Source organism: Gobius niger (genome assembly GCF_951799975.1).
Source record: "Gobius niger genome assembly, chromosome: 1".
Lineage (NCBI taxonomy): Eukaryota > Metazoa > Chordata > Actinopteri > Gobiiformes > Gobiidae > Gobius > Gobius niger.
Window position 1 is genome coordinate 41,957,160 of NC_136852.1, and position 26,603 is coordinate 41,983,762.

Sequence of the window (26,603 nt, forward strand, 5' to 3'; positions counted from 1 at the left end):
ATCAGGTATCGGGCCGATACCACATGCTTGTACTCATACTCGTACTCATTCATGAGGTCCCGATACCAGAAACCGATACCATTTGACGTGCGGCCAGCGAACCTACAGGCGCAGCTCTCAGCTGAGGAGAGAAGAAGCAACAAACTGGAGAATTCTTTAGTGTAAATACAATAATCCACATAGAGCTGACTTTATTACAGACTGCAGTCTCTAAACCAGAGTCTGTGCTGGATTTAACCAGAGCTTAATGTTGTTAGTGCTGCAGCGTCTGCAGTGTTTACAACATACAGGCTAACGTTGCTAACTCGCGGCTAGCGCAGTTTTGGCCATTCTGACGCCGTTTTATGCCCAGGGGTTTATTCATATTCATTCAAAACTAACCCAGCGACTAGAAAGTCCTCAGAAAATCCTAATTAAAGACATACAGCATGTTTATGTTGAAGAACAATGAACTCGCTAAGTTGCTAAAAAACACACGAGAAAATCCACACGGAGCTGAAGTAAAGACGAAAAGAGACCATTTAAGTAACATCTCAATACTATTGTTTAATAAAAAATACATAAATGAATAAAGCACAGGCATTGGGAGCTTTAGGACATGGGCTTTTCTGTCTATGATGGACAGTAAAAATAAAAAATTATATTGAATGAAAATAAAATAAATAAATAAATGGCATCAGCACAATTCTAATATAACTGCTCTTAAATGTGTCGCCTACTTTACTTAAGGAAATGTACATGAGTAAATTTACTAATTACAAACCAATCTGCTGTGAAAAAAGTAAGAATGTTGAAGAAAATGCCTTGTACTCGTATCGGTGTTCGGTATCGGCAAGTACTTAAATCCAAGTACTCGTACTCGTATCGGTTTTAGAAAAAGTGGTATCGGTGCTTCCCTAATGTTAAATAATAAGAAAGTAAAACATTTTATTATATCTAAAATGAGGTTAAACTTATCATCGCACATAAAAATGAGATGATAGACAGAGTTTTACACAACTTGCCTACAGCCTAACCCTAGTCTGCGTAAAGGAAGAACCTCTAATCGGGCTTGGAACCTTCTGGCTCCCAGCCCTCACGCTGAGGGTATGAAGGTGTACCTGCGGGCAGCTGCAGGCCTCTGTTCACCGTCATCCTGGGCCCCTCGCTGCGCAGCACCTCCATCGTGAAGTGGAGTCTCCCCGTGTGAGTGTAAACGCCGTCCGTCAGAGTGAAGGCCAGCTCGTCGCCGCCCCCGCTGGTGGAGTCAGGCGTGTACACCAGCAGCTGATCCAGCACGTCCTGGTAGGTGAACGTGGAGCCCTGTGTCAGGACTTTGCCGCTCTCTAGAGGCTGGGAGTAGAACTGCCGTCTGCGCAGTTTACCTGGGAACAAAGCAGAGGAAATCAGCTTCATCCAGTTTCTCATTTTTGAATAAGCTTTTGTCTCTCCTGGTGGAACTGTTTTGGGAAAATAAGTCTGACCAAAGAATAACTGACCTAACATATTCTCAATGCACCAGTTGTAATGATCAGATCAAGAATAGTGTTGAAAATCCAGTGATCCTTCTTAAATATTTTTAATAAACATGATTGATAATTGATAATTGATTGAAGGCAAGAAATAATCAGACTTTATTGATCTCAGACGGGAGATAAAAAGACCATTCACTTTTTCCCTCAGATAAAGCCACTTTTAATAAAGTCTCTTGGCATTGGTTAATATCGGATATCAGCATATACTCAAACCCCCAGTATCGGTATCGGAAAAAAGCTAGATCGGTGCATCTCTAATGTTAAGACACCTTTTCATCGCAACTTTTGGACAAACTCGCCATGAAATCAGGCATTTTAGCAACAATCACAAAAATCCTGTATGGGCTGTAACCCTAGCCCTAACCCTAACTCTACAGCCTGACTGGGAGATACCATTTGAAGTTGGCACAACTCAGAGGGGTGTTCAAGAGTGTTCAAGTTGAACCCCCTTCTGAGTTAGCTCAAGATGGTGCAGTCCAAGTGTAAAAAGTGGATGAATAATGTAGTTTTCATTTGTACTACTCTTTCTGCTGGTCGTGTCAGTGTTTTTCTATCACGTTTCTCGCACTGATAGTAATAATAATTTGGCCTGAGGGAAACACAATAACGGCAAGTCCCGTTTCTCACAAGATATGTCACCAAATCAACCATGTGGGAGACTTCCAGTTTACCGTAGGAGGGTTTGCGGATGATGGTGAACAGGATTTCGTTTTCGGGCGTGTCTCGGTCGAACACATTGAGAGAGGAGTTGGTGATGACCACTCCGGAGTTCTCCTCCACGTGGATGCTGCTGACGGACACCACCGGCTCGCTCGACGCTTTGCTCTGTAAAACAATTTCAACATACAACCGTTACATTGAAGGGGGTTGAAGGGGGATATTAAGGGCAGTGATTCCCAAAGTGCGGCACAACATGGGGACCCCAAAAGCTTTTCTACAGAACTTTGCAAGAAAATGTATTTCTACTTTCAAAACCAATTTCTTTCAAATATGTAAGACATAAAACCAGTATTTAGCCGACAGACATCGCTAGATGTTGTTTTTTATGTCATTTAACTTATTGACTGCCAATGACGTCTATAGACGTCAATTAAGGTTTTCAATGGGAACGGCTGCAGCAAAGCCTTGAGCATGTTTGGTGTTAAAATCTTGGCAGCATTGCTCTTTGGATGTGATCACAGTCACTGTTTTGCTTGATTAAAAAAAAACTCGTTTTCTCAGCTTTTTGGTCAAAAACCAGCATTTTGGGTGATTTCACCTATTTTCTATGGACGATTGCTAAAGAATTCTTCTTCAGATGAAAGAAGAGAGTCTAATCTTTCTTTTGGTGGGTTTCATGTTGACATAGACCTACCCCTAAATTTTCTGTGGGTCTTGAAAAAACAGTCAAAATCCTGAAAAACCTCTGACAGTGGGAAGCTCTCCGAATTGAAAATGGCTGGCAGTCAATGAGTTAAACAGTAAAACATATCAACTACTTTGAAAAGATCTTCGATGAAGGTTCTAGAGTCACCTTCCGTACTCTGTAGTTGAAGTGTAGGACGTTTAGCCTCTTGAAGTTTCAGCTCAGCCCGCTGTCGCTGACGAAGCCTTTCGGATGAGAGGCGGAACGTCCTACACAGAGTACAGAAGACGACTCTAGAACTCCTGTACGACTGAGAGCCTTCACAGTCCTTTGAATAGAGTAAATCATTATCACTTGTGGGGCCCGACACAATTTCGTAACGGAGCCACAATGTTCTGGAATTTGGGAATGGCTGTATGAAGGGATTTAAAAACAGTTTTGTGTTCCATCGATAGATACAGACGGCATTTCTTCACCCATAAATGAGAAGAGGAAGTTGGAAAAATTACTCCACATTTACCCGTTACTTCAAAACTACTTTACAAATGCTGAATTAAGAAGGAATTTTCTTCTAAACAAAGACATGGAGAAGAGAAATGAGGTTCATCGGTCCACAAATGCTTAAAAAACAGATAACTTTAACCATAATTCTGACATTCGCTTAATGCTACAGGCTAACGCTAACTTAGAGTGCCAGTTTTTCCACTATTATACTTCAATTTGCCGTTTCAAAACATCAATATGAACCAGACTTTGCCTTGTGTCATAGTCTGCCAGAAAAGAAGTGAAAAATTGCAATTCCCAAAACAAGCTTCCTTACCCCTAAACTAGGCCACGCCCTTTTGTATGTATCTATTACGTAACAAAATACCATGAAGTGCAAATTGCAGCTTCAGCAGTAGAAGAAGAAAGGACCAACGTGAAGAGGATTTCTTGAAACAGCGAGAATGAAGTGGAATCCTACTATTCCAACGTTCTAAAATTCAAGTTAATTTAGCATGTTATGTCTCCTTTAAATGTCGTGTATCTCTTAATATCCTTTGTAAGCACAGTTTGAAAAGCAATTAGACTATTACAAACTGCTGCGACGCGAAGTTTCAATTGGGGCTCAACAGAAATGATTCATTATTTAGACTGTGTTTAGGAGGTTATGGGGGTCACGCTTTATTTGCTAATGCTGCTCCCAGAGAAGCCAATTAAATACTACACAAAAGTGCAATAAAGCAGTGTACAGAGTGTTCTGGCTACGGTACAGTGAAGAGAAACTGTATTCAAAGTGTGTTTGATAAAGCGTCAGGGCTGCTCATCCATCCGCATCAAAGAAAACGTTCATGTCGCAAAATCACTGAGGTTTTCGTTTCGACTTTATCTGGCATGCACAAGATCATCATTCTACGTAAATAGAAGTGAAGGATTTGAAGTGTTTGACAGAGAAATCCATGAACAAATGCAGTTAAAGTCTGAGCGTCCGATAAAAAGAAAACTGCAAAACACTTTATTTTCTTGCCAGATATGACAAGGTTAGTCACAATTATCAAAGAGTCAGGAAATAACTAAAAACAGATCGAAACAGCATCAAGCAAATCAGTGATTCCGTTTGATTACATAACACTGGGTCAGAAGGGCCGGTCACAAGATGGCCGCCAGAATTTTACAGAATTTTAACGTATGGCCAAGTCCTCTCTAGAGTTTTATTAAAGGAACAGGCCACCGTTTTTCCATACTGAGATATGTTCTTACCAGAGCTTAGACGAGTTGATTCGTAACTGTCTGGTCTTTGTGCTCAGTCACGCAAATAGACCAAAGATGTTATCAGTATTTTGCCTCACCCAGCATATTCCTATAGCTCCAAACTGGGGTGAATTTAGAAGTGACCAAGCTCTTCCTCGTTCTCCCTATCTAAATACACTTCATCCAAGTCTAACATGACGATTTCCTAAGCGGATAAAAAGGGGCATTATATTGTAAGGCATAATAACATCTTAGGAGCACTTTGACTTGATTGAAGTGCCCCGGAGGTGTTATTACGCCTTTCTATAAAGTGCCCCTTTTTATCCGCTTAGAAATTAGTCATGTTTAATGAATAACATATCTGTATTTAAATAAGGAAAAGGTGGAACAGCTTCTAACTTCACCCCAGTTTGGAGCTGTAGGAATATACTGCAGGCTTATGCTAACAAAGTCTTTTTGCGTGACTGAACGCGTGCACAAAGACCAGACAGGTACGCATCAACTCGTCTAAGCTCTGGTAAGAACATATCTCAGTATGGAAAAACACCAGTCTATTCCTTTAGAGATCTTTGAGTTTAGCCATTTGTTCTGCTTCACCTGTTGAGCTGTGTGCAGTAATGTCCCAAACAGTTAGCTCATGTACTGCTCTGTTGCTATGACTTAAAGGGATATTTCAGGCTTTTTGACATAGGGCCTCATTTCCTAGTTATCTAGAGTGTTGCTGGTACCTGGAGATATTTTTTTTGTAATTCGTGCAGTTCTTATGTTTGAAGAGTTTTGTGGCGCTAGGCTAATGCAAGGCTAGCACATTCCTACGATATCAGCAAGCCTGCATTAAAAACACTCAGAATCACTTATAACGGCAGACTAATGATATAAATGTATGTGTCGATAAGAGTAATTTTAACCATTTTGCATTTAAAATACCTTATATTTAAGCAGCATCAGCTTTGTGTTGTATAAGCTACGCAGCGGCGGAGTGATCTGCTAGAAAATAGTCCCTCGAAAGACGATCATTCATGTGATACAAGGTCAGTTATATTCCAAAAATTATTCTATGGACACAGACATGTATAATGGTTAGTCTGGCGTTATAAGTGATTTGCCTCAGGTGCACTGTGGAGCGGGTCAGACTGTTTTTAATGCAGGCTAGCTGATACCATAGACATGCGCTAGCCTTGCACTAGCCTAGCGCCACGAAACTCTTCAAACATAAGAACTGCATGAATTACAAAAAAAATATCTCCAGGTACCAGCAACACTCTGGATAACTGGGAAATGAGGCCCTGTGTCAAAAATCCTGAAATATCCCTTTAAACAAAGCGTCTGATGGAGCATGGACAGAATCCCGCAGGGGACGGTCAGAAGGCTCCATGTTTCAAGCATTTAGCCCCTTTTCATTGTAACAATTTAAGTGGCTTGTTGATGAAAAACACACAGCTTGTCATTACAAGAGCTGTTTCCACTCATTCCTGTTGTGTTTAGTTCAAAGACCTGTCACTCTGTTCTCTTCTGACACTCCCAGTTCATTGTGGTCTGTATCGACCCGTGGTGACCATTGCTGCTTAATGGTCACTCGAGAGAAAAGAGTGCACTGCTCTTTTCTCTCTGGACATTTGGCCACACATTTAGCCTCTCTATCGAATCCCAGATTAAAGCTGTGTGTACCAGCTCCAGAGCAGTTAACTACAGTAGTAAACACAGCCCTGACGTCTCCATTCATTTAGCCTGATATAGGATCAGAAAAATGTGCCTGGGTTTAAAATCTCGCTCCATTTTTAATCCCGTTATCAGAGTAAAGCAGCTCGAACACGTCGCTGCTGTAGCTGCGGAGCAAACAACATCTTTTATCTGACGACAGTAGATAAATAACGGAGCGGCGCTGGAGTCAAAACAAGCCTCTGCACTTTATATGAACATTAGAATGAGGCTTGACACTTAATTTACAGCCCTGTTTTTGTATATCTTTTCAAAATGTACTTTATATTCGGTCGACAACATCTGAAACACGACGGCGCTTAGAGTTAAGGCCAGACGCTGCAGGTGAATAGGGATAAAGAATAAAAACGTAGAGATATCAATTTGAAACTTTTCCTGTAAAACACTGATGTTTTCAGCGACAAAATCTAAGCAGAATAAATGGATCGAACAATGTTTAAATGTATGGTTTTATGTTGTTGATATAATAGTTACAAAGATTCTTTCAGCTATTCATAAGTGGAAATAAACTGTCAAATGTCAACATTCACAGGGGGTTCAAAGCTCTCAAATAATTTATTAATCACGGATATTTCGCACCCCTTCATCATGGAGAGCTTCGAAAGCAAACCACCAGGAAACCACCAGACGCTTGGCTCCGGACAGGGGAGGGGTTTGGCCCTGGACAGGAGAAGGGTTTGGCCTCTGACAGAAGAAGGGTTTGGCCCTGGACAGGAGAAGGGTTTGGCCTCTGACAGGAGAAGGGTTTGGCCTCTATCAGGAGAAGGGTTTGGCCTCTGACAGGAGAAGGGTTTGGCCTCTATCAGGAGAAGGGTTTGGCCTCTGACAGGAGAAGGGTTTGGCCTCTGACAGGTGAAGGGTTTGGCCTCTGACAGAAGAAGGGTTTGGCCTCTGACAGAAGAAGGGTTTGGCCTCTGACAGAAGAAGGGTTTGGCCTCTGACAGAAGAAGGGTTTGGCCTCTGACGGGAGAAGGGTTTGGCCTCTGACGGGAGAAGGGTTTGGCCTCTGACAGGGGAAGGGTTTGGCCTCTGACAGAAGAAGGGTTTGGCCTCTGACAGGAGAAGGGTTTGGCCTCTGACGGGAGAAGGGTTTGGCCTCTGACAGGGGAAGGGTTTGGCCTCTGACAGAAGAAGGGTTTGGCCTCTGACAGGATAAGGGTTTGGCCTCTATCAGGAGAAGGGTTTGGCCTCTGACAGAAGAAGGGTTTGGCCTCTGACAGGATAAGGGTTTGGCCTCTATCAGGAGAAGGGTTTGGCCTCTGACAGGGGAAGGGTTTGGCCTCTGACAGAAGAAGGGTTTGGCCTCTGACAGGATAAGGGTTTGGCCTCTATCAGGAGAAGGGTTTGGCCTCTGACAGGAGAAGGGTTTGGCCTCTGACAGAAGAAGGGTTTGGCCTCTGACAGGATAATGGTTTGGCCTCTATCAGGAGAAGGGTTTGGCCTCTGACAGGAGAAGGGTTTGGCCTCTGACAGAAGAAGGGTTTGGCCTGTCAGGAGAAGGGTTTGGCCTCGGACGGGAAGGGTTTGGCCTCAGTATAGTATATTTTTATTACTTTGGATTATACGTTTGGGTTGATCTCTGGATGTCTCGCTCTGTCAACAAAACCGCCGGCAGTTTCCACGTTATAATGCGCTCATCTCCACCGTCATGAGTTGTGAGTGTTCTCGAAGGTTTAGTTTGGGGGCCGAGGCGCTGCTGCTTTGGTTTGCTTTGTTGATTAATTCTTTGGTGTACAAATGCCACAGAAAAGAGCTGTTTAATCTGTACGCCTTTGTATTGTCGATCATTTATATGCATTCGAATGAGTGAGCTCAGGCTGCTCAAGGCCCTGACTGAAACCCCACGGCACGCCACTGCAAACAATTCAGTATTTGTGAATGAAAGACAAAGGAGTGCTGTGCCAGTGTAGTGATTTCCAGGAAAACTATACTCGAAAAAACTTGATAAAATAAGCATTGTAAAGGGCGAGTTTGGCCTTTTTATTTTTTTCAGAGGCCAAACCAAAAAGGATACAAAAGGAACTAAAAAAATACCAACATTGACCATCACACAAAAAATCTCGCCTTACTAGTACTGTGTAAATGTCAGCGTAAACTGACCTGGATGTCGACCTCCACGTTGAACGCCTCCGTCTGGCTGTGCCCGTTGCTGATGTAGAAGCTGAACACGTCTTTTTGCTCGTGAGTTTTGTGCTTTTTGTCCTGGACGTAGAAGATGCGTTCATGGACCAGGTCGTCCACAGAGAAGGGAGCGTCGGGAGTGACGACGCGGGAGCCTCCGACCGAACCGCCTGCGAACACACAGGGAACACATGTATTTCACATTTTCACAGCATTTTTGTTTAAAGCGATGAAATGGGACCTTTAATCAGAGTAATTGTCAGTAATTATCCGATGGAGGGCACGTGTGGGTGAGTCGGATATATTTGGACCATGGTCATTATTCTGTTTTCTGTTTAAATGGGTCAAAATAATGGTAACCATAGATTTGAAACATGGAGCAACAACACCAGACAAATCCTCCTGAAAAGTTTTGCGGTTTCAGTTGAAAAATTGCAGTGATCATTCAACTTATACTGACAATATGCAGGCCGACATGAAAGACGAAAGCGGCAGCTGCAAGGCATTATGGGACGTGTAGTTCTAGCTGTACAAACACCACATATTGATTGAGGAAAAAAAGATATATCTGAGATGAATTACAATGACTTGTCCTCTGAACTCCTTGGTCACCTATGTCCAGAGCCATATCTGCTTGTTATCAGTTCAGGCATTGCAGGTGAATAGGAACAAAGGACTGAAACAATGAATAGATTCATAGACAATTAATCAATTATTGAAATTGTTGACAACTATTAATGGTTTTCTGGTTTACATTGTTTTTAAAGTGAGAGTTTGTAGAGTTTGTGTACATTTTACAGATGTGTCTCAGACAATTATCCAATCAGCAGAATGAGCTTCAACTCTTCTATTTAAACCAGTTTGGAAATAAACTTCATCAATCCTCCTGTTCTAGTCAGTCAGTGCAGCCTCAAGTCGTTAAAGTGCATATGATGCTATGTTTTAATGCTTTTGAAAATATGTAATATAAGTAATAAAATAAGTAATAATCATCATTTTATTTCAGTGAAGCAGCAATTTAGTGAAGAAAAGTTAATTTTTAAGCGACTGACAGGAAGTGACATAGATAGAGGTTACGTTCCATAGCAATTTCACTCATTTCCCATTCATGGTTGGCACGGCAACAGTTAAAAATTATTTACCTTCATCCATGTCACTTCCTGTCAGTGTCCAATAAGGAAGTAAAACTGTAAAGATCACAAATATAGTCAAAGCTGGATAAAACCTTTAGCAAAACCTTAAAGCAGTACTAAGTAACTTGTTTACCTTAATAAATCCTTTCCGTAGTCCCTGTGGGGGTAATACAAGTGTTTATGGGATGATTGGAGGGTCTTTCATCTCCCCCTGGTGTCTCTGGACAGAAAACCATGTTTGCAACTTGACTGCCACCGGTGCGGAGCAAGCAATACACAATGAAATCACGAAGAAGAAGCTAACATGCTAACGGGCAAAGCTAACTGCGGGCTAACGTCACTTTAAACAGTATTTACAGCCAAGTTTGAGTGAAAAAAAATATTTCCATTGTATAATTGGATGCACAGTAAGCCTCTCTCCCCTCACCTTTCCTGTCTACTCTCCAAGACAATTAATAAGTTTAAAAATCGTAACTTGCTACTACACTTGAGAGTAAATACTACGCTGACAGGAAAGGCGAAGGGAGAGCGGGTTACTGTGCATCCAATTATACAATGGAAATATTTTTTTTTCACTCAAACTTGGCTGTAAATACTGTTTAAAGTGACGTTAGCCCGCAGTTAGCTTTGCCTGTTAGCATGTTAGCTTCTTCTTCGTGATTCCATTAGTGTGTATTGCTTGCTCCGGTCCGGTGGCAGTCAAGTTGCAAACATGGTTTTCTGTCCAGAGACACCAGGGGGAGATGAAAGACCCTCCAATCATCCCATAAACACTTGTATTACCCCCACAGGGACTACGGAAAGGATTTATTAAGGTAAACACGTTACTTAGTGCTGCTTTAAATGTAATTGTGTTAACTATGTTTTCGCAAAAACCTGTGTCTAATGTGTCATATGCACTTCAAAGATCTTAAGACTGAGAAAAGAAAAGTTGTCGCCTGATACTTTAAGTGCTATCGCGAGAAAGTTGCATCAGCTAGCGCACTGGTAAAATGACTTTATTGTGAGAGTTAAGCAGTTTCCAGGTGAAAGTTTGCAAGTTTGGAAGATGAAACCTATCAGAATGTAGTATTTTTTTGCAGCGGCTCGTCTAGAAGAGTGAGCCATCCTCTCACTCACAAATCAAACACACTATTTGGCTTCTCTTTTCTCTCCAAATATCCCACAAACAACAGCGACGTCTGCGCTCGCACAAACTAATGGAGGGATCCGTAGAGAGCGCGATTCTGCAGGAAATGAATGAAGCCGCGGCAAAGCCATCAATCCGCTTCCACGGGCAACATAAAAATAAATAAAAAAGAGCTTTATTGAGTTCCACTTTCTTGACGGCTGTTTGACACTTTTATCGCTTCGAGCAAACGGATGGGAACGCAGAGAGAAAGTCGAGTTATTGAAGGATATTTCACGATCGGAGATAAACTCGCGCTAAATCCAATAACAGCGGTTTGGGACGATGCGTTATTTTTTTGATTTGACGTCAGGGGAAAGTTTGTTCCAACAAAGATTCACAATGAAATGCCCAACTCTTTCTGTGCAAAAGTACTATATGATCAATTTTAGAGCTCCTTTTTGCGAACTTTTGATCATGTTATGTTGCATCTTCATCAAACCCATGCATTTATTCTGGGAAAAGTCTGTGGATTCCAGAACCAGAGCCAGGACGCGACTTTTGATCTCCACAGTAATGATGCTGTTAGTGCTATACATCATTTTCCTAAAAATGTACATTCATAATTGTATGCACCGTTCATTTATGCTGATGTTTGATTACTAGTGCAAGGTTTGTACAAATAGCAATTCGAATTTACAGCTTTTAAAGGGATAGTCTGTAAGTTTAAATGTTTAGCAATTGCCTGGGTCTGAAATTTGATGTAACATAAGTAATATTAAATAATAATACCTTTCCTAAAGTCCCTCCCTTTATCGATTTCTGCAACTTTAATCAGAATCCCCGGGGATATATCTTGGATTACAGCGTTATCCCGGTCACAGCCTTTTGTGCTACACGTGGATACCAAACATGTCAGTATTTGTTGTTAAGTTGGAGTTGCTTCCTGGGTAAATATACACCAGACACCTCAAGAAAAAGTAATAAAACAAGCGTTGTTAAGGGAGTTGTAAAGGGAGAGTTTGGTCTTTTTTCTATATATTCTGACATTAAAACTGAGATGTTATGGGAACAATCTTTTTTTACGTACCTCTCTCGCTACTTTTGAGCATAATATTTTGTATAATTTCAGCCAAAACTGCAGCTGGATAAGTTTTGGACCATTATTTTGTGCTTGCGATGAACTAATTCAGTAAAAAAAAAAAAAACGAGCCATGCCATTATCATCCACAAAATAGTACATTTCCAGCTGCATCCACTGTCTAGTAACGAACAAAACCTCAAGCAAATGGTCGGCCTTCCGTCCTTGGATCTCCTAAAAGCCCATTATCTGGTGAGTGGCTGGTGTTGTTTGTGTCCTCTGTCTGTCAGAGCGATCAGTCCCTGAGCTCAGAGCGTCCTTCACAGATCCACGGGACGCCGCTTGAATTCAGTCCAGAGTTCTGCGGCTGCTGCAGACGGACAGCGGGGACTCGCACAGGGTGTAGACCGTTATACAGAAAAGATTTGATCACATTTGGCCTGGTTCAACTCGGAATTTGTGAACGGCTCGCAACCTCCACCAAGGACAGGATTTTTTAATTGGTTTGTCAACGGTTTGGGTAATATTCAGTGCAGTTTTCTCGCAAACTGTCACATGCAGATTTACGAGGAAAGAGACGGTTAAAACTCATCCGTCACTCTCGGACACCTACTCCTTTCTGCCATCCTCTCCTGCCAGCTGAAATCTCATGGTATTTGTGAGTTCACACATACGAAAATCCATGTGGCACCATGATTCCCACCTCGCCCCCCTTGCTCCCCTTCACTGTGTAGCTGGTTCAATAAGGAAAACATGCTGAGGGTTTTTAGTCTGTGATGAAACGATTAAGCTTTGCACAAGATCAAGAGGTGAGCAAAGCATTTCCTGGATTTGTAGGACCTCAGGAAGAGCTTTCCTAACAAACTACAAGATCAGACATGTCAGTAGAAGACCAGACTTGTTTGGATCATGTCAGTAGAAGACCAGACTTGTTTGGATAAGGTCAGTAGAAGACCAGACTTGTTTCGATCACGTCATTAGAAGACCAGACTTGTTTCGATCACGTCATTAGAAGACCAGACTTGTTTGGATAAGGTCAGTAGAAGACCAGACTTGTTTGGATCATGTCAGTAGAAGACCAGACTTGTTTGGATCATGTCAGTAGAAGACCAGACTTGTTTGGATAAGGTCAGTAGAAGACCAGACTTGTTTCGATCACGTCATTAGAAGACCAGACTTGTTTGGATAAGGTCAGTAGAAGACCAGACTTGTTTCAATCACGTCATTAGAAGACCAGACTTGTTTCGATCACGTCATTAGAAGACCAGACTTGTTTGGCTAAGGTCAGTAGAAGACCAGACTTGTTTGGATCATGTCAGTAGAAGACCAGACTTGTTTGGATAAGGTCAGTAGAAGACCAGACTTGTTTCGATCACGTCATTAGAAGACCAGACTTGTTTCGATCACGTCATTAGAAGACCAGACTTGTTTGGATGAGGTCAGTAGAAGACCAGACTTGTTTGGATCATGTCAGTAGAAGACCAGACTTGTTTGGATAAGGTCAGTAGAAGACCAGACTTGTTTGGATCATGTCAGTAGAAGACCAGACTTGTTTGGATCATGTCAGTAGAAGACCAGACTTGTTTGGATAAGGTCAGTAGAAGACCAGACTTGTTTGGATAAGGTCAGTAGAAGACCAGACTTGTTTGGATCATGTCAGTAGAAGACCAGACTTGTTTGGATCATGTCAGTAGAAGACCAGACTTGTTTGGATCATGTCAGTAGAAGACCAGACTTGTTTGGATCATGTCAGTAGAAGACCAGACTTGTTTGGATAAGGTCAGTAGAAGACCAGACTTGTTTGGATCATGTCAGTAGAAGACCAGACTTGTTTGGATCATGTCAGTAGAAGACCAGACTTGTTTGGATCATGTCAGTAGAAGACCAGACTTGTTTGGATCATGTCAGTAGAAGACCAGACTTGTTTGGATCATGTCAGTAGAAGACCAGACTTGTTTGGATCATGTCAGTAGAAGACCAGACTTGTTTGGATAAGGTCAGTAGAAGACCAGACTTGTTTGGATCATGTCAGTAGAAGACCAGACTTGTTTGGATCATGTCAGTAGAAGACCAGACTTGTTTGGATAAGGTCAGTAGAAGACCAGACTTGTTTGGATAAGGTCAGTAGAAGACCAGACTTGTTTGGATCATGTCAGTAGAAGACCAGACTTGTTTGGATCATGTCAGTAGAAGACCAGACTAGTTTGGATCATGTCAGTAGAAGACCAGACTTGTTTGGATAAGGTCAGTAGAAGACCAGACTTGTTTGGATAAGGTCAGTAGAAGACCAGACTTGTTTGAATCATGTCAGTAGAAGACCAGACTTGTTTGGATCATGTCAGTAGAAGACCAGACTAGTTTGGATCATGTCAGTAGAAGACCAGACTTGTTTGGATAAGGTCAGTAGAAGACCAGACTTGTTTGGATCATGTCAGTAGAAGACCAGACTTGTTTGGATGAGGTCAGTAGAAGACCAGACTTGTTTGAATCATGTCAGTAGAAGACCAGACTTGTTTGGATCATGTCAGTAGAAGACCAGACTTGTTTGGATAAGGTCAGTAGAAGACCAGACTTGTTTGGATAAGGTCAGTAGAAGACCAGACTTGTTTCGATCATGTCAGTAGAAGACCAGACTTATTTGGACAAGGTCAGTAGAAGACCAGACTTGTTTGGATCATGTCAGTAGAAGACCAGACTTGTTTCGATCATATCAGTAGAAGACAAGACTTGTTTCGATCATGTCAGTGCTCGAATTGCCTCCACAGCACACTTTGTTGTTTATCGGGTCGGGTATTCAGATCTCTATGAGAAGGGAGGGTCAGGGGAGCATCAAACTCATTGCAAAGTTACAACAAATTTACACCAGGAACTATCACTGGATGTGACGCATGGGGCCTGCGGCATTTTCATAAGTGCACATTTACACATACAGCTAAAGCTACGCTGGTGTTCAGGTGTCTCCGCGAGCCGTGCCTGCACATTCTTGACATTGTCTTTGTAAAATTTGTGGCGAGTATGCTGTACTTCTCCACCTTGACAATCAACTTCTCCATTATCCATCACAAACACAAGGATGCTGGATGGTTGGAGATGTTTTTCCCCCAAATACAAAGATAATACAATGAGGATGGAAAGTAAGATTAATATTCATATTTTGATGTTTTGTCAGAATCATTTACCCTTTTCAGCCGTCCAAACGATAATAGCGCCTTCCAAAAAAGGCAATTTCAGAAAACCAAGAATACACACAGTCAGACACATTTAAAATTAACAAAATTCCCTTCCCCTCAGTCCATTACAAAAGACCATAATGTCATGACTGCCTGACTCTCGCCTCCACACAAACATGATTAAACTGGAATGGGAGCAGACATTTTCGATAACCTTCTTGATTGTCCACTGACGCTCGCCGCCGCGCGCTCCCTCCTCCGTCGCCGCATGTTTTGCATTCCTCTCTCTTCGGCTGGAATTCAAATTAAAACGCCCCGAACGCAGACGCGGCCATTATAAATTCAGCGTAGAGCCGATAGGAAGCGTCCCAGCTCAATAAAAGATCCTGTGATAGATTTACATATATATTCGATCGCTGCTGAAGAGGGCTATGGTTACAATGCTAATACACACAGGTGGGTGCGACCTCGGGAAATCGGATTCACAACATACAGGCACCGTGAGCTGTGGATGTAAATAAACACGGGAATGAGATTAGGAGCAGAGTGGGGGGGGGTGAAATGTGAAGGAAAATAGTAGCAGAATGTCCTCTGGATTTGACCCATCCCTCAATGGCGGGAGCAGCTGTGCGATTCTGGAAAAATATGTACTTTCGGACCAAAGAAAGTACTTCGATTTAATATATTGAGGCTATGGTTAGTAGCGAAGGTGGGTAATATTTGCTCAGGAGTGACTGAACTCAAGTGGTGAAAAGTTGCAATCCGAAAATAATAATAATCAAGAAGGAAGAGAGACAGTTTTTTTGGACCATGGACTTTTGTGGAGCAGAGGCGGCGATATCTTTAAAGGGGGGTATTGTGCAAAATGGACTTTTTCAAGCTTTGCATCATGTTATTACGTCATTCCCTCATTAAAAACATGCCTGAAGTGTTGCCTTGGCGCATTCACGTATTTTTGAGTAATCTGTAAAAACTCTGATGGCGGCCATTTTAGGGATAGGTTTGCCTGAGTCCTCCTAGGAACGCCCCCACCTCCTGGAGACGCCTCCGAGCTTTCGTCACCAGCCGAGTAACCAACCACTGCTCCTCAGCAGAACCCCCTCCCCACTGATGCCACAGACAGCGTGTGGAGGGGGCGTGTCGGAAAGGGTCAGAGGTTCTTAAAGCGAGACACTGCAGGTGAATAGGGAAAGAAAATAAATGTAGAGATATCAATTTGAAACTGTTGCTGAACATTACAGATATAAATATGAGAAAAAAATGTATTGCACTTTTTCTGTCATTTTATGTTTTCACATAAAAATAAGGCATTTTGAGCATTAAAATGGCCAAAATTGTCTATATTTTGGGCAACGAAATCAAAATAATGAATTGAGCCGGATTAAATTTTATGGTTTTATTTTATTGACATATTAGTGACGAAGATTTTTTTCAGAGGGGATTTTGGATATTTTGTTTTCGATTTTCAATAAACTAATCATCAGTGAAAAAATCTGTAAAAACTCAAATTCCGCCTGTTTTTTTGGTTTCAAAGTTGAATAAATCAGGCTAGGAATTAGATATTTAAAAATCCCTCGGCAAAAACCTTCAAAATATTGTTCGGTCTCAGACTGGAAAGTTTGGAGTCTGTGGGAGCTGCTATAAGGGCTCAGGCTCTGCCCGAGTGCGGCTTCTCTCATTCAGAGAAAACCAGCCCGGAAGTTTTGTAGCGAGTGCGCATGCTCGGCCCGTTCTTCGACTTTTCCGCACCAACGTTTCGTAAGAGGAAAAATACCATATTTGGGTGAAAGCGTCATCACGGGGCCCCTTCGCAGCACATGTGGATGTAAAATCTGTCAATATTTATGAATGGATACCCGCGGGAAAGACGGACTTTCTACGCAGCGCAGCAGCTACTTCCGGGTTGCCCCCACCTCGCAGACAAAACATCATAAAATAAACATCATGCGGGGTGAATTATGTCATTTTTATACTCTGACATGAAAACTAAGATGTAAAGGGAGGAAAATAGATAAAAATCTCCACTTCGACCACTGCGTGAAAAATCAATACTTTCACCTGCCTGTCTCGCCTTAAAGAGACAGAGGCCTATTTCAAGACATTCACTACAGCCATTTTGAGAGAGCAATTTTACACAAGGCAGTTTTAATTTACTGCATCTACAGACCAACAGAAGGTTTCGTCATCATTGCAGTGTGCTATAGACTGGCGCTATGTGATTGAAAAAAGCATAATACCCCCTCTTTAACAGAAACCTGTCTCCTTGGAGTCCAGGCGTGGAGAGGGAGGTGAGCGGCTTCACCCACGCTAATTTCATTCATAACAAGTGCACGTGTCGTTTTCCTCCCGCTCTCGTCTACTGCAGTGCAGAATGACCGGCATTTGTGGCACATTCATGACGACCTGCTGTTCAGACTGAAGTCACATTCTGTTGTTCAGAATAAAAAGAAAAGCTACAGAGGCAAAAAGAAGTCTGAACGTAGACCAAAGAAGGAGATCAGCCCAAAGAATGAGATCAGCCGACAACCTGAACATCCTGAATGACCAGGTTATTCCACCAGTGGGTTTCTTCTTCCTTGATGGCACAGGCGTATTCAAAGATGACGATGCCAGGATTCATGGGGCTCAAGTTGTGAAAGAGTGGTTCAAGAAATGGATCTGTCGCTGCAGAGGCCAAGATCTTAACCCCGTTGAGACTCTTTGGGATGTGCTAGATAAAGTATTAGAGCATGTTGCCTTTTTTTGTTGTGGAAACTTTATTTTTTGGGGCGTCAGGCATTGTATATTCCATTTTTGAATGGCAATACAATATGAGTGGGTAAAGTAGCGATGGACCGTAGTTGCTTTTTCAGCGGAAATAATCTACAAATCATCATCCTCACAGTATCACGGCATTTTGATACCGTGTTGTACCTTAAAGAGGGGGTATTATGCTTTTTTCAATCACACAGCACCAGTCAATATCACACTACAATGATGAACAAACCTTCTGTTGGTCTGTAAATGCAGTAAATTAAAATAACTGCCTTGTATAAAATTGCTCTCTCAAAATGGCTGTAGTGAATGTCTTGAAATAGGCCTCTGTCTCTTTAAGAAGCTCGGAGGCGTCTCCAGGAGGTGGGAGCGTTCCTAGGAGGACTCAGGCAAACCAATCCCTAAAATGGCCGCCATCAGAGTTTGTACAGATTACTCAAAAATACGTGAATGTGCCAAGGCAACACTTCAGGCATGTTTTTAATGAGGGAATGACAGAATAACATGATGTAAAGCTTGAAAAAGTCCATTTTGCATAATACCCCCCCTTTAAATACGGTCACCGTCCCATCCCGAACAACTGGAACACACGTTTTTGTCCGCAAACCCAGACTAAATGATCTTTTTCTGCCATAAAACCTCTGCTCTACATACTCCCCACATCTGTCAGCGCCGTCTCTCCCATCCATCGCATGTTGTTATTAATCTTCTGACTTCAAAACCTGCTCCGCTGCTGATACCGCTCCTCCCCGAAGGCCCCCGGTGTCTTTCATGTGCGATCAGCTCTTTCATTTATCCCGCGCTTCCTCTGGGGGGCGCCGGAGAGCCTGGCGACGGGGCCGGGGGGGGGGGAGGAGCGCGGGCTGAAACAATGACTGTAGGTGTGTCTGTGAGCGCGTGTTCGTCTCCGGGAGCACGCGGCGACGGCGGAAAACGGGCGGGAGGAGACGCAGTAATCAGCCGCTGACAGATGGAGAGGCGCCCGAGGGATTCCAGTTCGACTTTGAGATTGTAAAAATGTGGACTGAACAAAGGGGAGAGGAGAAAGCGAGGTACAGGGGGAGGGAGCTTGATCGGATTGCGAGGGAACGAGACGGTTTTCAGAAGCCGTTAAGTGGCCTATTTTACGCTGAATCAAAGTTTTGAGCTTTTAATCTCGCAATAATGTTGTTCCCTGTTTGAAATGAGTCTGATGAATCACAACAGCTGGATCTTTCTGACTCAAAGAAGCTGAAGTTTTCGTGATCAACCATGCAGCGCTTGATTGTCAACTACAACTGTTTCGGAACAATTCTGGTCAATTTATTTCGCAACACAAGTGTCCGCCTTAAACTTCACAGCAAGTCAGCAACATGGCAGTTTTCAGTACTCACATTGTTTTGAGCGTATTGGTGAAAAGGATAATACGAAGCTAAAGAGAAAAAAAACAAACAATGGAGCTCACCCTGAGCAACAACGCTTAGCTTTCGGCAGCATCGGCCCTTCCAATGTCATCAACAAACTCATAGCTTTATGTGATGGAGGGAAGCTGTAGTGATCAAGTTGAGTATGTTGTGTGTTTACGATTACCAATTCAATGCACTTTGTAATGAGTATGTTTGTATGAGCACCCTTTGCAGATGTTTCTGACAGAGCCAAACTGTTTGCATAAAGCGAACAAAGCTAAGTTTTTATTAGCCTGGCCTTAGCCATCCGTAAACTCTGGTCATCTGGTCATCATTTCCCTACATCTACGTCTGGGATTGATCTCAGTGACTGTGTTACATCGGTTGACTTTCTGCCGACCATTCAGCGAGCGGGGGAGGCGGGTGTTGTAGGTGACGTCGAGCATTTGCGCCGATTTGCTGGTTGTAGTTTGGCAATGGCGGCGGATTCGAAAGAAATGGAAGCTCTTCAATCCGTCTTGGCTCGGCTCCCAAATATCCAGAAATTCAAATTGAAGCCTTGGAATGTGTAAGGAATGCCCCCAAGAGCTATAATGACTGCTTTACTCACTCGGGCGCATTACATACGTCACGACCATCGCTAGCGAAAACCAGATCCAATGGTTTCAAAGGAGCTCACCCCTCCCACCTGATAACCGAGCTCAATTGTGAAGTCCATCCATCCATCCATCCATCCATCCATCCATCCATCCATCCATCCATTTTCTTCCACTTGTCCGTTGCCAGGTCGTGGGGGCAGATGTTGGAGTTGCCCAAATCACATTGCACCCCCTATGGCTCCTCCTGCAGGTGGTGGGTCCACAGAAGGACGGCCTCATAATTCTCAGGCCTGTTGGTCTCTCATAAGGGGCTTCTGAACCGCTCTTTGTTTGACCCGTCACCTAGGACCTGTTTGCCATGGGAGACCCTACCAGGGGCACGAAGGTGGCGGTTCCTGGAGGGGAGTTTCTATAAGTCTACAATTAAAATGTATGTTCCTCCCAGTGGTTCCCCAGTCAAAAAAAAAAAGAAAAAAAGGTCAGGATCGAACTCACAAACTTGTGGTTATGAACCTGGCGCTCTACCTATTCAGCAAAACAAATGGAGCAATGGTGCAAAAAACGGAGTAGCGCCTTTACTGGTTAAGCAATATTTATTTAATCATTTTGTAATTAGGGCAAATTCGCCTGGGTGCCCAAAAATTTGAGTGGGTGCTTGAGTCCCGCAGCACCCATTGAATCTGTGCCTATGAAGGCCCGTAGCATGTTCATGCTCATTACTGTTGCCTCTTGCTGTAATTTGTACACATACAAAATAAAGCTCAGTGGGACAAATTTATTGTGCGATCATTGAATACATTAACTGATATTTGGCTGTTTGCGTGAGTTAGCTGCTTTTTTGGCGACTCAGTTTGTGAGATGGAGTATTCCGCATCAGAAATAATGATCTACAAATGTATAGTTTATTATTGGAACGCATGAGTCTCTAACATGTGACTTTCATTATAAAGTAGTGCAGTAAAGTAACAAGATACTTTTCCAGAGGAGAAACAAGCTAACTTACTTTAAAAATTACTTTATTAATCCTGAAGGAAATTCAGAAGCACACATTACTCACACATAGAAAACAACAGATTAAAAACAAGAAAAAAAATTCATATCTGTGTTTTGTTCTTATACTTATTAATACGTTTTATACTGTTTTTGACTTTAGCATAGTTTATTCTCCGCTACATTGTCAAATAATAACAAAGCATGACATTTCCGTAGGCTCGAAAGATTAATGATATCAGGTGGAAAAAATATTTTCTTGGAGCAGATAAAAATGTCTCTATGACATTATTGGATCAGTAGCGCCTTATGAATCCTCACAGTGCTGCCCAGTCGCTGCTTGTAAGTAATTGAATTGTACAGCCTACTAAGCATAACATTACGGTCTTGCCAAGCCCTATTGTTGTCTGTGCTTCTTTATACTTATTAATACATTTGAAAGATCTAATATTATAGATACATCTCCAGAAAAGTAATTTAAGTAATTCTAATACTGTATGTTTGTCAACACTAACATTTTGCAAGTTTATTTTCTGTGGGGTTTTTTGTACCAAAAAAAACCCTAACACTGAATACTTGAACCAAGCCCGTCCAAACGCCCTTACTTTTAACCCATCCTTTAATGCTGCTCCTTCAGTGCAGGACCAGGGGAACCATCTCCAGATTTGGAGCCAGGCTGATGGAATCATCTGCTGGAGGACTCACCTATTGTGTTTTTAATTGGTGGAGGAAACCGGAAGAAACCCATCCAGACACAAGGAGAGAAACATGCAAACTCCACACAGAAATAGCCTGGCAAGACCAGAATGAGGCTTTTCTTTATTTGTTTATAGGGAGGGATTTCAGTCTGGGACCCACGCCATTGTTGGTGGCAGTAGAAAACTCAAACGAGGCTGTGCGATCAGATTAGTTTATTTGCGGTTACATGTACAGCAGTGCCACTTTTTGGACGCGGAAGTCCCCTCAAAAAGAATCTATGGATGTCACAGGGAAGAGAGAGAGCTTTTTTCCCATCTGGAAGCCTGGACATCTCTGCTCAGAACGCTAAAGCGGAAGAAAATGGATGGATGGAATTCCAATTTCCAAAAACACATCGACAGTAGGTGAGTTTTGAGAATCATAATGTGCGAATATTAAAGCAGAACTGCTAACAAAACCGCATCGACGACAGACGCTCGCCCTTCGCAGGTTGGTTTACTCCGCTTCCTGTTTGCTCACGTTTGTTCCACACTGGAAATGTATTTGATGTCACGGTCACCAGACTCAAGCACTGGTTCAGCAGTGAGTCTGGTAAAAACAGAAAGGCCCATACTGTCCGGGAATTGAACCCGGGAACTTCTTGCTTTTCATGAGGCAAGAGCACTAACTGCTCAGCCACCATGCCGTCAATATCACGCAATTTATGCAAATGTTGAAAACGCCACACTTCTCTTGCTTCTATTACTTCAACACTACTTACTCACTTCTCTTGATTGAATGCCTTTTAAAGCGTGTCAAAGATGGATTTCTGTCTTTATTGAGACAGACAATAAAGATCTCGTATTTATGAGAAGTCGCAATAGTAAAGTTTGTCCACAAGTGGTCAGTGTTCAAACCGAATGAAGCAGCTTTGAAGCTCTGAATCTTTCGCAAGACTTTTACGAGGACAGATCGGCTTCGCTCGCCCATCACTAGGCAAACTTGATTAAAAATTGTTGAATAAAAAAATGAATCCCCTCCTGGAACCGTCACCTTATCGTGGTGGAGGGGTTTGAGCGCCCGACTGATCCTGGGAGCTCTGTTGTTGGGGGCTTCGTGCCCCTGGTAGGGTCTCCCAGGGCAAACAGGTCCTAGGTGACGGGTCAGACAAAGAGCGGCTCTGAAGCTCCTTATGAGAGACCAACAGGCCCGGTTTGAATCGTGAGGCCGTCCTTCTGTGGACCCACCACCTGCAGGAGGAGCCATAAGGGGCTGGTGCAACGTGATTTGAGCAGCTCCAACGGCTGCCCCCACGACCCGGTGTTAGAGGGTAACAATGGTGTCCGAGAGGATAGGTGAAAAATGGGCAGCAGTCTGGATGTCTTATACAGCAGATGTTTATTTACCATCGGTGAGGGACGCAGAGATATGAACTCCAGACATTGCGCTAGTCCTACCATTCAAGTCGGTCTATGCTTCCAGAGAAAAGGGATAAACACCCTCTCAGAGCGTCATACTGATATGCAAGCAAACATTCAGTGGCAGAGAGTGGCGCCTGAGCACCACACAAGGCTATGACAGAGATAGTACGACTGTACAGCTATGATAAATGGCGATTGAATGTTACCCTCTAACATCCGGAAACGGAAAAGGATGGATGGGCAAACATGAATATAAAGGTGACTAAATGAATAAGAGGTTTAGTCTGCTACATTTACATGAAAGGTTTGTTGACTGAAACTCCGTGCTCAAATTGCCGTCACTGCAAAGCTTGTCCGGCTAATAGCTGTTGGTATATCCTGTGGGCTTCCTCCCTGTCTTTGCACACTGAGCTGAAAATAATGGTGATTTTGTAAAATAATCACATACTCGGAAATGCCAAGACTAAGGTGTCCAAAGGTATTCTTAAAAAAAACATAACGCAGGACCTGCTCTCGTGTTTTCTCTCGCCTCGGCAGTAAAACCAGAGAAAGCAGATGGCGGAGTCAGTGAAGAGGCTGAGAGATGTGATTTCTCCAGACGAAACGAGAGGAGGAGGATAAACTGCAACTCCATCTGTGCTCGAGTAACAAGGGCAAAGTCAGGACGCTCCCAAAACTCCACTGACTGCTGTGAGCGCAACCTGGACCAGTGAGAATCTCCACATCGAGATGAAATTCTACCGTATAGGAATGGTCATGTCAGTCTGACTTTTGTGACGGCTTCCAGCTAAATCTAGCAAACTAGGTCTGAACTCTTTCAAAAAGCAGCACAAGACACGGTTTAGGAACGTTTTGTAGCTGTTTGAGAACTTAATGTTGTACACACTTTGTTATGCTCATGAAAAAAGCGTACTATTATTCAATTACTTATTTAGTACTAGCCGCAATAGCCATGAAGGACCCAGATTTTAAACAAGTAAACAGACAGCTAGCTTATGAGCTACACAATTCTTCTTCTGAAACACTGAAGAGGCCCCAAGAGCCCCCCACACCTGCAGCACAGTGGAGGCGTCGCACTGTGCATTACAGGAAACAAAAAAGGAGCAAATGAGGAGGTATCCGGGCAAGACTCGCAGCCATAGCCATGAAGGACCCAGAAGTAAACAAACAGCTAGCTTATGGGCTACACATTTCTTCTTCTGAAACAGTGAAGAGGCACCAAGAGCCCCCCACACCTGCAGCACAGTGGAGGCGTCGCACTGTGCGTTACAGGAAGCAAAAAAGGAGCAAATGAGGAGGTATCCGGGCAAGACTCCCAGCTAAACCACACAAATCTTCTGTTCCTATTGTTGTTCTGGCTTATGCTTGTTAACTGGAGAATGAGACGGATTATATTCGTCTGCCACGCTCTTCCCAGGAGATGGTGAAAGGCTGTGGTGGAGCGGAGGGAGCTGCGCAGGAGGGAGAGGAAGGAGGAGGGGGCGGAGCTGATCAGTGCAGGACACCACGACTTAGCTCACTTACTTAAATGGGGAGGAGCGAGGAATGACAGTCAATGAATACACAGTAAGTCTATGTCTAAATCACACTGTCAGCAGTTTTGTCGGTGTGTGAGGTAAACGCAGGCCAGATGAAGGACTGACCTGGCGTGGTGTTCTCGATGAAGCCGTGCTTGGGCGGACTGAGCAGCCACACCAGCAGCTCCGAGCGCGGCGTGTCCAGGTCCGACACCGAGATGTGGGCGGTCGACAGCGGCACACGGCCTCCCTCCTCCACCTGTCAGATATACGAGAAGAAAGAGGTCAGGGATTATCCGAACCGTGTTGTTTTAAAGATTCAAAACTGCAGCCGCTTGTGGTCGGTGATAATGAATAAAGACTTAATAAGAGACTTTCTCCAGAACAACGATCAAGCAATATTTTAGCAACTCATCAGAAATATGCAATAATGTGCAGGAAAACATCTTCATTAATGTATTAACTGACTTGAAAATGACTCTATTATGTTTTTGTTTGAAAGATGCGTCAAGTATAGTCTATTATTTACTACTTAAGGCGAGACGGGAGGGAATAGGGGAAATTATATGTAGAGATATCAATTTGAAACTTTTGCTGAACATCACTGATATAAATATGGGGAAAAATATGTTGCAAGTTTTCTGTCATTTTATGATCTCATATTATGAAAAAAAATATGCATAACATTAGCCAAAATTGCAGATATTTATAAAAATCAAAAGAATGGATCGACCCAACCCTCGTGTTGCCTTTGCGGGTCATTTTGACCCGCTGTCATGTTCCGGGCATTTGGATGCAAGGTGACACAAGGGGGCGCCCTTCCAACCTTCTCAGTGTAAATGTGAGTTGACTTTCTTCAGAGTGAGACTTTAGGTCAGACACCATGAGTGACAGTAACATGACGCTAAATACAGTGAGCTCTTTGTTTGCAATAAAAAGGCTGAGGCCTCATTGCTCTTCAGTCACAGACTGAGAAGTGAAGAAGGAAGTCGTGGAGCTTCTGCTTTAGACAGAAATTCAGACTTCTGCTGCATGTAAGAGTCATATCATATTCTGAAACTCAAATCTGTAGTAAAAACATAATATATGGAAAATTATTATTACAATTACAAAACGAAAAATATTTGAAAATCATGTATCTAATCAAAAAAAAAAGTTTTTTTATTTACTCTCATTCTAAAAAAGAAAACCCCAAAAACCCTAACCATTTGTATCTGCTGTAAAGTCATGTGTGTTCCAGTTCCTCTGAGTCGTGGTGGGTCATGGTGGACCATGACAGATGTGGACAGGACTGTGGTAGATCTACTTTTACTTTGGAGAAAATAGTTACTATAGTAACTGTTGAAGAAATGAACCTCATGAGCTTCTTCTGTAACATCTGTTCACATCAGTCCTGCTGCACCACGACTCAGAGGAACTGGGACAAACATGACTTTACAGCAGATACAAATGACCTGGGTTTGTCTGTTTTTTTTTTTTTTAGAATGAGAGTAAATACAAATTTTAAAAATATGTTTTGATTAGATACATGATTTTCAACTATTTTTTTTTCAACCTTTTTGTAATTGTATTAATAAGTTTCCATATATTATGTTTTTACTACACATTTGAGTTTCAGAATATGATATGACTCTTACATGCAGCAGAAGTCTGAATTTCTGTCTAAAGCAGAAGCTCCATGACTTCCTTCTTCACTTCTCAGTCTGTGACTGAAGAGCAATGAGGCCTCAGCCTTTTTACTGGAAACAAAGAGCTCACTGTATTTAGCGTCATGTTACTGTCACTCATGGTGTCTGACCTAAAGTCTCACTCTGAAGAAAGTCAACTCACATTTACACTGAGAAGGCTGGAAGGGCGCCCCCTTGTGTCACCTTGCATCCAAATGCCTTGCCTGGCTCTGCCATACTCTTCCCTGTCCATTCCATGCAGGGAATTAGTCTGGTCACGGAGCAATTGGAGCAGTTTGAAGGGGCGGGCCTAACGCGCACAGATTGTCAGTGAAATAAACCAATTAGCGATTAGCGGACGTGACGACAGCTGTGTCCAATTAAAAAAATATGAAGTGAATATAAACTCATGCGGAGAACGCGAGGCAAAATCCTTCACTACTTCATCCAATGATTAGTTTTGGCTGATGTTAACGTTAATTGAACTAAAAACATAGAGGTGCAGCGAGTGACGTAACCTTCTCATTTCTCTGTGACGGTCGTGATTGGTTCGGCCTTAGCCGCCAATCAACAACTTGTCTACCGTGCGTGGCCAGACCCACCTTCTTTCGTGCAGAAAGAAGGTGGGTGTGGTTTATCAGGCTACCAAATGCCCGGAACATGACAGTGG

At 42.8% G+C, this 26,603-nt stretch overlaps 1 protein-coding gene across 1 annotated transcript in view; it reads right to left on the reverse strand.

The window, feature by feature from the left end:
• The window catches only part of fras1 (Fraser extracellular matrix complex subunit 1), a 421,086-nt gene that overhangs the window by 45,215 nt on the left and 349,268 nt on the right, over positions 1 to 26,603 (reverse strand). Inside the window, exons 40-43 of the mRNA XM_079566634.1 lie at positions 24,393 to 24,525; positions 8,410 to 8,600; positions 2,186 to 2,339; positions 1,101 to 1,364 (exon numbers count right to left, since the gene is read on the reverse strand). Of these exons, the coding sequence (XP_079422760.1) occupies positions 1,101 to 1,364; positions 2,186 to 2,339; positions 8,410 to 8,600; positions 24,393 to 24,525 (742 nt within the window). The remainder of the gene's footprint in view (positions 1 to 1,100; positions 1,365 to 2,185; positions 2,340 to 8,409; positions 8,601 to 24,392; positions 24,526 to 26,603) is intronic.